The 12,561-nt window shown below is 40.2% G+C and overlaps 2 protein-coding genes across 3 annotated transcripts; one reads left to right on the forward strand and one right to left on the reverse strand.

The window, feature by feature from the left end:
- The first annotated feature begins 1,151 nt into the window (after positions 1-1,151).
- Positions 1,152-3,033, forward strand: LOC117615751. 2 transcript variants are annotated; one of them, XM_034344892.1, is made up of 2 exons: positions 1,152-2,569; positions 2,651-3,033. In XM_034344892.1, the coding sequence occupies exons 1-2, from the start codon at positions 1,495-1,497 to the stop codon at positions 2,836-2,838; spliced, it is 1,263 nt and encodes a 420-aa protein (XP_034200783.1). In that variant the 5' UTR covers positions 1,152-1,494; the 3' UTR covers positions 2,839-3,033. The 2 variants fall into 2 exon arrangements, with proteins under 2 accessions (XP_034200783.1, XP_034200782.1); XM_034344891.1 differs by having other exon boundaries at positions 1,152-3,033.
- Positions 3,034-5,768: 2,735 nt separating this feature from the next.
- Positions 5,769-6,455, reverse strand: LOC117614625 (late embryogenesis abundant protein Lea5). Its single transcript, XM_034343500.1, has 2 exons — positions 6,302-6,455; positions 5,769-6,146 (listed from the first exon to the last, which is right to left on the reverse strand). Exons 1-2 carry the CDS (start codon positions 6,373-6,375, stop codon positions 5,909-5,911), a joined length of 312 nt encoding a protein of 103 aa, XP_034199391.1. The 5' UTR covers positions 6,376-6,455; the 3' UTR covers positions 5,769-5,908.
- Positions 6,456-12,561: the final 6,106 nt, after the last annotated feature.

Here is a 12,561-nt window from a genome sequence, read left to right on the forward strand (position 1 = left end):
GTCAAATCAAAACAAAAGGCCCTTGGTGATTTAGTACGGTAAAATTGTACCTAAGGAACACATTAGACACCACATCTAGTAAAAGCTCGGAAAGCTCATTGTCTGGTGGCCAGCATTAATATATAACACATTGTATATAGGCATGCATGCACAACCACGTGTGAAGTGTAGTACTGTAGCTTATCCCAACTACGGATATTAATTTATATCGACGTGGGATCCATATATTTCGTGGACGACTGACTGTCTTCAGCCCTACTAACATATTTGATAATCTGTCCATTCTCCATCTTTGATTTGTCTACTTCACAACCCTTGTAGCCATGTACACATTGGGGCCCTAAGCATTATGAATCTTCCCCAGGGTAGATGAACACAACAAATCCCATGTTTAATTTAGTCGACAAGTGTTCTTAATTACAACATTATGTTCTAAAGTTTTCTTTTTAACTGAAAATGAAACCGTTTGCAAATTCTATAAGTCTAATTTATTTGGCATAAGAAATTTGTAGTTTAAATAGTTAAAAACAATTATTTCTGCACTCAAAGTCATATATTCGAAAGCTTACTAATTGGGTCTTGTCTTCTATGTGGACTTCCCCATTAATTTTCTACAAAACAATGATACAAATTGAATTTGATACGCCCTTTTGCTTTTGCAGACAGAAGAGTTAAAGTGATTCTTTGATTACTTTTCTTTAATTTAAGCTGCTGTAAATTATAGTTAATACTCAACAAATTTAAATTTAGTTATAGGAGTTGTAAATAGTGGGATATAATAATAGCAAATATTGAATAGAGTACAAGTAGAAGTAAAAGCGCCGCGTGAGGCAGCGGAGGGTAGAGAGGTGGAGAGGGGACATGCAGGACACGTAGTGGCAGCAGCAAAGCCTGCGAGGCCATAGCATTGGAGGTGGAATCCATATATTTGCAGAAGCTTTTGTTCTTGGAATTAAAATTGTTAAATAAATATAAGAAGGAAAATAAATAAATAATAAATAGATTAATATAATAGCAGAAAAAGAGAAAAGAATCCGTGCAAAGTGCAAACGTAGAGTAGAGAGGGGTTGAGTTTAGTGTACATAGTCTTTTACAGATTCTTCTGCTTGGGCTGTCTGCAAAAATATTTAAGTGTTATGGTTGTCTTTTTACACACTTTTTAAAGCTTATAGGGAGAAGTCAGTCTTCCACGTGCTCCTGGGGACTCTCTCCTCTCTCTCTCTCTCTCCGCCTCTATCTCTCTCCACAAGCTTAGCCCTACTTCAATGCCATAATTATTTTCTCCCACTCAATTACACCCTCTGACCATCTCTGCTTACTCCTTTTCTCTGTTTTGTTTGCTTCCCCCTCTCAAACCCCATCTCTCCCAAGCACAGAAAACCAGAGAACAAAAAAGAACAAATACCCATTATTCTCCACCAAAAATAATGCAAAAATATCAAAAACACCCCATCTCTAGTTGAGCACAAAGATTGGGTTTTGGTTACAAGTTTCATGATGATGATGATGGAAGGCATCAAGGGAGGAGGAGGAGCGAGGGTGAATGGCGTGGTGGGCCATCATGATCAAGTTCAAGATCAAGACATGGGAGATGGGATGCAGTGCAGTGACCATCCATACAGAAACAACCCAGGAGGGATCTGTGCTTTCTGCCTCCAAGAGAAGCTTGGGAAGCTTGTGTCTTCCTCTTTCCCTCTCCCCATTCATACTTCAGCCTCCTCTTCTTCCTCCCCTTCTTTTAGATCTGACACTGTCAATGTTGGTGTTGTTCATAATGGCAATGGTGTTGCTGCTGGTCCGTCTTCCTCTGCTGCCTCTCTCTCACTCTCCCTCCCAGTCCACCCAGCCTCAGCTTCTGCAAAACCTAGAAGCAATATTGGTAACAATTATCGTCAGGAAGATGACTTCTACAACACAAGGAGAGCCAGGATTTCGTTTCTCTTGGCGAAGAAGAAGAAGAAAGTGAACACTGCTACTTCTAATGCTGCGTCTTCCGATCGAGCGGCGGCTGATGTCGTGTTAAAAAGAAGCAAATCGACCACAACCCCAAGAAGAGCCCACCATTTCCTGGATGGTTCTGAGGACTTTAGCCCCAGAAAGAGAGGTGGGTTTTGGTCGTTTCTCTATCACTCGTCTGCCAAATCCTCCTCATCAAACAGTTTGAACAAGAAAGCAATCGACAAGTCCAAGATCTCGTCCTCTTCTTCCTTCACATCGTCAGCCGCGCAGAAGGACTCCAAATGCTTGGGGTCGTCCTCTCTGAGGAATAAAAGCGAACACCTTGCGGTCGAGTCAGCAGCTGCAGCAGACGACGACAGCGCTAGCCCCAACAGCAGCCAAGCCACTGCTGCCTCGGCCTCCTCGTTCGAGCGCAAGGTCTCGAGATCCAGATCCGTCGGGTGCGGCAGCAGAAGCTTCTCCGGTGACTTCTTCGAGCGGATCTCAACTGGGTTCGGCGACTGCACTCTCAGAAGGGTCGAGTCTCAGAGAGAAGGCAAGCCCAAGGCCAGCGTTCACCGTCACGGAGAAAACAATAACAGCCACTGCATGAAAGAGCGAGTGAAATGTGGTGGGATTTTCAGTGGGTTCATGATGACATCATCATCTTCATCTTCATCGTCTTCCTCTTATTGGGTTTCGTCTTCTGCAGAAGGACAGCTCGTCCATGGCCGCAGCAGGAGCTGGGGCTGGGCTTTTGCTAGCCCCATGAGAGCCTTCACCAAGCCTTCTTCTTCTTCTTCGAAAGATGGGAAGAGAGATATAGTTAGGCAAGCTTCAGATAAGAACACCACCCCCAACCTGAATGCCATTCCTTCCTTGCTATCAGTCAGAGGTTGATCTTCATCACCATTTTCATCATACACATTATTAAACTCTGTTAATTAATTAAATTACTTAAATTACCCACCTGTTTATTATTAATTACTCTACTAGTCCCTGTGTTTATTTAATCTTAATTTGCCGGTCTGCAATTCCATTAGTAATGTAACACATTGGGTTTCATCTTAAATCTTGATTAGTCTCTTGGTTTCATGGCTAAAATTTCTTGTGTTTGCACAGTGAGGACTGTTTTTTATATTTTATTATAGTGAAGTGCAGATGTTGACCATCTTCATCTCTTCTTCTGTTGTTTTTGGGATTTGGTGTAATTTTTTAGTCTTTTGGACCTTGATGTTAATGTTATGGCAAAGAAATATGAGTATTAATTTATTTCTTCTTAATAAGTATAAATTGCATGTGTGGCCTCTTGTGAGCTTTCAGTTGTCACATGCATACACATGTTTGGTTGGTGTTGGACAAAATGTAAGCTCCAAAATCACAGTGGCCCATGTTAGAGAATCCCCAGCACTATTTGGTTTTGGACTACACTGGACTAGGAAAATTTTCTTATGATGATCCCTTTGACAAAATATACTTTAATTAATTCTAGGGGTCCCCCTTCCACCCTGGTTGTTTAAATGTCCTCAAGATTCACAGTTGGGCTTGGGAGATTGAAAATATCTGAGGAAAGAGAGTTTTTTTGCAATGATATGCATGATCAAAGCAATTTTGGGGGACTTCCCTTCGGTGTCGTTATGTTTTTGGGAGGGATTCTTGGGAACCTATGGGGACATGCCAAGTGTTCTTTGACTGGAAGGGTGCATGGGTTAACTCTTGCTTGATTGGGTGTGGTGGGATTTGTTGCTTTGCTTGGGTAGAATGGGTCATTTGGATGGCATCTAAGTAAATATGGGGTTTTAGGGGGAATTTGAATACGATCTTGGTGTATAATGATGAGTTCTTTATTAGTCGTTCGATCAAGTGCAGAATTATTATTGGACTGTTGAATTAAACTCCTTCGTTATAACTCCTTAACATAGCCTTATTATTAAAGCTCCCTGGTTAGACTTGATAATTGAGTTTTGTGTCTCTCATCAATTTATTTTCCTTTGTATGAATGGGTTTAAGCCTCCTCCCGGCACACTACAATTTGGTCCTTTTTTTACCACTTCTCATTGTGCATTGACCTACACACCCTTGTAATGAGCTTTGAGTAGAAATAAAGTTTTTGGTGTGACGGTGACACTGACACATTATTATTGCTCTACATATGTTCTGTTATGTGTCTTTATTTATTAAAATTATACTCTAAATTCAAGATATATCAATCGCGATATTAATTCATATTATAACACGTAAATTATCGTGATGTTTCTTTAAAATGTTGTGTTTTACTCGAATTTGAATATTGGCATGATTTTATTTCTCGAGCTTGAAAAGTAATCTCAGATCTTTAATAATTATTACATACTTTAACATACAATATGGATATGGAACTCACTTTTTAACCAAACAATTTTTGAGCTAACATGGACTGTGGGATGTGGAAACAAACAAAGATGTTATTGTTTTTTTCCCCTTTCTAGTGAAAAGAATATTGTTTGGAAGTAGGAAAAAATGTGAAAAAAAATCATAAGATGGGCAAGAGTTCCAAAATTACAAAAGGACAGCTTTTCATGTGGGTCACTGTTTATTGACTCAGAAGTCAGAACGCAGAAAAGAGTAATAATATGTGGACCCGGGCCATGTACTTGTACTTTTAACCCATGGGCTTTAGATTTCCTTCTTCTTTTTTACACAGTCCCCGCAAGCCATATATATGGACATGGATGTGAAATTGTGGACCCGACCCAATTAGGTTATATTTTTCACTAGTTTTGCATTGACATTCAATAATGCACAAAACAAATTGTGTAAACAATTATGTATCTCATTATGAATGCTACCAAAAAGAGAGAGAAAAAAAACTCCAAAGAAAAAAAATAGTGGATTAGATTCAAAGGAATAGGTAAAAGGCTACGAATGAATTTATGTCCAAATCACAAATGATTCTTGTGGTTTGTCATGCAAGTCAATATATATGTTATGTATTTTTTGGAGAGTCATTGCGATCTACATAAGTATTTTTTGTCAATTTTGTGTTAGGGGACATTCGTGTCAATGTGTAATGCAAGAGTTATTGTTTTTATTTTGATACAAATGATATTGAAGAAGGATATTGCTCTTAACCAATCGAACACATGACCGCTTAAAAAAATTGAAATCACACGGCACCATAAGTGATATTAAACCATGAAATCATGTTGGCATTTCGGATATGAAATTGAGCTCCATATCAAAGTGGGAAAAAGAATCGGAATTGAAGGCTACTCTACTCCACTTATACTTTACACGATCAGGATCAAAGCTTTTTCCAGGTTCCAAAGCCTAGTGCTTGTAAATTTCCTCCTCAATTAGCACACTAATTAAATTCATTGTCGGATCCCTCTTTTTTTGTTTGTTTTGTTTTTAGTTGCTGCTTTAGCTACACACGAAGTTCCTCTTTCTTATCCATTCCTATTATTTTATGTAAACACAGATTAGTGTGGTTAAACCAACATGAAGATGAAGAGTAGAGACAAAACAATATTATTAATTATTATCTTTATTATAATAGGCTAATATTAACCCACCACCGTAACTCTCGGCTTTTTTTTCTGAATAGAAGTAGAACTTTATTAGTTCTGAACTATTGTCAGTGACCACATGAAAGTCGGGACACAAGCACATTCCAACAAGGAGATGGCTACCTAAAGCAATTCATAAGGACTGAAAAACAAAAAAATAACAATTGTTGTGGACTCATTAAAATCTTATCTTAAAAAAATATCCGGTAAGAAAAATCCGATAAGTAAAAAGAGTATCACTGCATCACAACCCACCAAAAAGCAACTCCTAAACTAAAAGGATTGGTGCTCTGAGCCCACATAATCAGGATTATAATTAATTAAAAATCATTAATGCCAAGGACACCACAACGATCTCATAATGATACATCCAAGTCCTACACATATCTCTTGTTCTGCTAGTCACTGTTGTAGGCTTGGGCTCACTTTGTTCTGTGTTTCAATAGCATTTCTCGGAGCTCCACCGGGTCAATTTCGTTCGCACAATTGGAGGGCCTGTAATATCCAGTTAGGGGATCTGGGGCCCAAGAAGATGAAGAGCCAAGCCCAGATTCTTCTTTCATAGCATTCACGACCCGCTCTTCTACCATAGAGCTCCTGGACCCTCCCTTACCCAATGCAGCTGGCAGCGGCCCAGGTGACGCAGCTGCGTAACAACGCCTGTTTTACCACAATTAAGAACATTTATCCCTACATCCGAGGTCACGTATTTAAATAACTAGTATAAAAAAAGAACAAAACTGAAAACGAAAATTGTTATTTAGTTCTAAAGATAAAGAAAACAAAAACACAAAACTTGACAGAGTAAAACGCACCGTTGGATAAGGAACTTAGTTTTGGGGAGGAAGGAAGCCAGTGGATTTGATTTGGTGTATAACAGAGAAGCCATGAGAACGAAGGAGAAAGGGAAAATGAGGTGATGTTCCTCTCCCTTCTTCTGTTCGTGGGCTCTCTTTGGGTTTGGGGTGGTGGCGTAGAGAAGGGTTAGGGTTTGTGTTTGCCTTCTTTATATATAGACAGGGTAAACGGGTGAAGGCTGTAAAGTCATTGACACGTGGGTGCAACGCTGTTACGTTTCTCTGATTTATTTTATATATATTTTAACGTCTATGGTTAGGAATAAAATCTAACCTAAATTTCACATTTTTGTTCCAAAAGGACACTACGGTGAATTGGTTGGTGGAGGACACTTGTGTTGTGTGTATATCCAAGTTCCAACGCATCTTTTCCTGGGAAAATCTTTTTTAGATAGAATATTTCAAATAATAGGGCCACCAATGGATATACTATGGTAGGGATAATCTGAACATTTTTGGGTCATCTGATTAGCCTGCTTTTTATATGGGCAGGGTTAGGGCCGAGTTTTTGTGAGCGCAATCTCATTTAAATTTATTATATTAAAGGTTAACTGAGAGCAGGCGTGAGTTAAACAAGTTAGTTAAGTAATTTAAAATATCTCTTTGTAAGAAAAGAAAAATCGACCTAGTCCAGGCTCATTTCATTTGTATGATTTGGAGGAAAATAAACACTACACATGTTTGTTTATTTCCTTGTCTTTAGATTTGGCAAAGAGAAATGATTGGAAGTGCTAGAACCACTTTTAGGTAATTAAAAGTTAGCAGTATTTTTAAGTTATAAAAAGACTTAAATTTTTAAAAAAACATTTATGAGCGTAAGTTTTTTTAGAGAAGTATTTCAAAATATGTCGTAGGTATAATTGAAAACAAGTTTTCAAACATCACCTTTATTACTTATTGTTGGGGTCTTTTTGTTGAGAGCTACAATGGGCTTGTTAGACCATTGCGAAGTAGATCGAGCTCTCTTGCACCCATGTCTGAGTTTTTTTTGGCACCATGCCCCAATTACACCCGTTCCTGCCCTATTTGCCTACTTTTCTTTCTCTTTATTGAAGTATTGTTCGACTCATGTAGGGGAGTCTCATTTTCTTGCCCCCTATTTGCCTTCATTGCCCTTATGAAGTATCGTTCAACTCTTGTAGAGGGGAGTCACTTTCTTGCAGGTTATTCTTCAACACCCCGAAAGATTTGAAGCCTTAGGGAGTGCTTTGGTCTTCTTCAATGGCTTCTTAGTACATTGCAAGTTTTGATGAGAAGGATACAACAATTGTTGTAAGGACATTGCTTGACAATAGAGTTGAGCAGACGCTGAAAAGGGCTTTGCTTGAGACACAATAGGACAGGTGTTCCAGCAACTACTACTTGTTTGGATGGGTTTTCAGCGACTATGGCAAGAGTTGGAGATTGTGCATTGATGTTGTACAAGCTTGGCATGAGAGGCTTGTGACATGAGATGTAATAACCCAAAACAAAATATCTAAAAAGAAATAAAATATCTAAAAAGTAGGATTAATATCTTCTAGCAAAAAGACAATTTTGCCCTCGCATTATTTAATAGAGAAAAAGTTGACTTTTTGATCGGGAAAGCATTTGGTAATTCAACTTACGCCGTTACGTAGAGCACGGCGAAACGAGTCTGTAGACACGGAGTAGACTCGAATCGGAGTTGTAACGAAGAAAATATGGTCAAAATACCGTGAAGGGCAAAACGGTAATTTAGAAAAAAGTCAAATTTTTATCTCTTCTCTCTCCTCTCCCGCGTCAGTTTCTCTCTCCTCTCCTCTCTCTCCTCCCGCGTGCGATTTCCCTCGACCTCCGCTCGTTCTCGGCGTCGGCCCGGCCACCACAGGCCGAGCTGATCTTCCCCGACCCGCCGACGACCTGGGGGCGCCGGGAACTGGTTGAAATCCGCCATTTTTGTCGATTCTCCAGTTCGAACTTTGAGTTCCTCGTTCTCCCTCAATTCTCCACCAAATCGATCGAGTAAGGTATGGTTTCTCAGCTATTTTTCGTGTTCTAGCTGATGGATGTATGGGTTTCGATCGATTTTAGCTCTAAAGTGTTCGATTTTCAACTTGAAAATCGGCAAAAATTTCGGCCACCGTGATCGGCCATTTTCGGCCACTTTTTGGGGTATGTCCAAGAACAAAAGTGACTCCAAATGGGGTGTTTTACCTAGGATAGGAGTTTGGAGTCTTGGTTCCGAGATTTTTCGGCAACCCAAAATCGCTTTGGACACCCGAATCTGCCCGTGCGTGTGGCGGGGCGTGGGCGAGGGTAGTGAAGTGACTGTGTGCAGTATTGTGATCCTCGTGTCGTCACGAGCGCGTAGGATTTCGCGGATCTCGATTCGGAGTCCGTTTGAGCCCCGAACAGATTTTCCATATCGCGCGATCCTTGGGTGCAGTGTCGTCGAATCATTGGATCGCACCAAATTTTGGATATGTCGGTCTACATGATTTCAGGATTGTGTAGGATTCGACGGATTGTGAATCGGAGTCCCGGATACTCCGAAATCGCGAACCCTAGGGCTAGGGTTTGGATTTTAAGCGATAACGCGATTTTGGCCAATCCGACCGTCCGTTTCGGACCAAATTCGCGGAACATGGTTCCTTCTCTGTAAGGAACCTTCAGAGAAGCCCAGAATGGCCATCGGAGACCGTGGACCCACGGGGTCCCAGATCGGCCGATCTGGCAGCTTATCGCTTAGTGAGGCTTCGGGTCTCTTAAGGCCGTTCTAACTGTCTAAAAAGCTAATGTGGGCATAAGAGTAACTTGAAAATGAGTGCACGTATTTTTAGGAGCCGGGGGCAGGGTGTTTAATTTAAATTCTTTTTATTCAGCAATTTATTAATTTATTATTAATGGATAATCAGGCACCAGAGGTCGAGTCGACCTGCAGGAGGGACCTTCGAAGGGTCCAGCTAGCTCGGACCACCAGTGAGTGGACTTTCTTTCATAAAGGATTTTATATAAATCAGTTATATAAAGGATTATATAAATGAGTTTACGTAAATGATTTTATATTGATTTTATATAAATAAGTTTATATGAGAAAATTTCATTATTTGATCTTGAATAAGTATTCTTGCATGTCTTAGAGCATGCTTTATACTGTTAAATATTTTGAGTTATATATATTATTGAGGTTATATTAGCAGCAGACCTTGAGCTTTATATAACAAAATAGCAGCAGCATTGAGACTACAGTTAATTTATCAGATTTCAGAGAGTTATCAGATTTTCTAATTAGACCACCATGTACCCATTTATTTTTTGTGATTACCCAGAGTTGGACCGATGTCTACGGACATCCAGTCCGATTTCAGTTAGTCAGTGCACTTGACTTTGCCTCACGAGTTTCGGGGACGCTCGGACCGTGAGTGCCAGGATTTGCGGCTCGGCAGACTTGGTGTCCCGAGACCTGCCAGGATTGCGGCTCGGCTGACTCTGTGTCCCCGAGACCTGCCAGGATTGCGGATCAGGCTGACTGCGGTCCCCTGCATCCTGCCAGAGCGGCTCGAGTCGACTTGGTGTCATCGAGACCTGCCGGCAGATCAGGCTGATCATAGTCCCCTGATTTCGCCAGTTTGCGGCTCGGGTTGACTGCGTGACGCCCGAGACCTGCCAGGGGAATTGACGGATATTACAGGGGTACAATTAGGTGGTAGTTTCAAAAGATTTTGAGCCCTTTTATGTAGTTATGACTTTCAGTTATTTTATACCAGCTTCTTTGATTTTTTTAATGCATTGATATCTTTATATTTGATCAGTTGTGCAAGTATATTCATCAGCGTATTTATTCATGCCTATTGAATTTCCTTATATTGAAATATAGCTAAATCATCGATTTATATCCCTAGTATTTCAAAATGGGGGTTATTATGTTCTATCTTGTTTCTAAGAACCTTAATTTTTGTCCACTCACATTTTCAACCTGTTTTTCTCCCCCAGGCCGTAGAAGTGCGCAGGATCCACCACCGGGCCATTCCTAGCTTCCACGCCACCAAGTAAGGTAGAGTTTTGTGGAAAAATCCTTGAAACCTTTTGTAAACTTTTAGAAAATGCTCTGATATCTAGTTTTAGTGAAAAACTGGAGTTGGTGAATACTTAGCTATTATATTCTGGCAGTTGGTGTGGATTTATTTGATTGTTGATAGGTGGAAACATTTGGGTTTGGTCAAAATACAGGGGAGACTCTGCAGAATTTTCGGCAGAAGTCCAAAGAAAATTTTCCTAGTAACTGTAACAGGAGGGGTAAAATGGTCATTTATGCCAGACAGTTGCCAGATGTCGGACACACACAGGGCTTGGTTCGAATTCCAAAGCGGAATTAGGATCGGGTCCTGTCATGAGAGCTAAGAGCAACTCCAGCAGTGCTGGGTTACTCGGGCTGGGGGGGGTTTGGGGCCAAAAATGGAGTCCAGCAGCACAGGGCCAGCCCGGGCGAGGGTGGGGGCCAGCAAAACGGGCAGGCCCGAAGGCGGAAATGGCCCGAGGTCCAAACCGAAGTCCAGGACAAAATAGCTGACGCCAGCATGGCGTCAGCCCTGAAAATTCAAATTTTTTTTTACCGTTGGCGCGTGCATTGCACGCGCCAACGTTAAAAAAAATTTCAAATCCGCGCTACAGTAACCGCAACGGCTCCTTGACACGTGGCGCAATCTGGTCGCTCCGATTGGAATTTTTCCTTCAATCCGACGGCAGCCAATTTTTCTGCCAAAAAAAAATGAAAAAAAATCGAATTTTTTTTTTAAAAATACACAAAAATTACAGAATTTTTTGTGTATAAATACCAACCCATACTCTTCACTTTTAACACCAAATCCTCATATATTTTCTTCTCCTTCTACTATTATTCACTTTCTCCTCAAATTTTTTTCACTTTCTATTCAATATTTTTTCACTTTGAAGTTGTAATTTTTTTTCTAGCATATTATGGGTTCTTCTAATGAAAATGGAGGGGCATGGAGCATGATAGAAGATGTTAGCTTGTGTGAGGCTTGGGTCGAAGTTAGTCATTGTCCAGTAACGGGCAATGAGATTAAATTTTCTCATATGTGGAAAAAAATTCATCAAGCATTTTGTGAAAGGGCAATTGGTTCTACACGTACGGAAATGGCATTATCCAGTAGGTGGAAAGTATTGACACGTAGGAACCCAAAAATCTTATCCGAAAATATTATCCAAATTAATTATTTAAGTAAACAAAATTGTGAAAAAAACAAAAAAATGAATAGTAATTGCCATGGCAAGCCCCTAACTGCTGGAAACACATTTTGCTGGAGGGCACTAGGGCAGCCACTATTCATGTGAATAGTGGCTGCCCTAGGGCTAATCTTGCCATGGCAAGGGGCAACTGGTGGAGTTGCTCTAAGAGCCCATAAGTTTAGCAAAAGAGAAAGTGAGTTGGAAAGGGAAAAGCTTGGAATTGTAGTCTTCCGGCCGCTCTGGAATTGCTTGCACAAGCTTGAATGAATTTCTTGAAACAGAGAAAGTTAATTATGATGCTTGAATCTTAGGATGGTGATTTGTAGAAATGCTTGGGTGATGTTTAGGGCTTGGCATGGTATTCTAAGACAAAAAGAGTAAAATGAAGGGATTAAAGCTTGCGATTCTGGGTGTTTCAGGCAACTAGAGGATGGGTTTACACTGTTTGCATTTTCTCACCAAGAAGGTGATAACCATGATTTCAGTTTGGCTTGGGAGGATGGGTTGTTTCAGATCTAGAATATGCCTTTTTTTAGAGAGAGAGAGAGAGAGAGAGAGAGAGAGAGAATGAGAAGATGGAAGAACTATAGCTTGAATCTGGTGCTTCCAGTAATAAGAGAGCATGCTTGCTCCTGCTTGGGTTTTTTTAGGATAGAGAAGAAGGAGATGGAAGGAAAGGTGCTTGGGCTTGATGTTTCGAGTAGTAAGAGAATAAGCTCGCTCGACTACTCTGGTTCAATGTGAGACCACATAGATAGTTCTTAACATAGATAGTTAAGTCTATATATATAGTACATATAAAAATTACGTGTTATACTTTCATAAATATTATCATTCATAAACATATACTTTAAATAAATATCTGAATATGTTTTATTTTCGTTGCAACTCCTGCATGTTATCAATACTTGATGGCTAAGTTTAACGGATGGTAGTGATCAACTTTGATTGATATTAGTGATAGACATGTCCATTTTTTTATAGCCAAGCAAGGAGCACTATCACCT

Source organism: Prunus dulcis, chromosome 1 (genome assembly GCF_902201215.1).
Source record: "Prunus dulcis chromosome 1, ALMONDv2, whole genome shotgun sequence".
Classification (NCBI taxonomy): Eukaryota; Viridiplantae; Streptophyta; class Magnoliopsida; order Rosales; family Rosaceae; genus Prunus; species Prunus dulcis.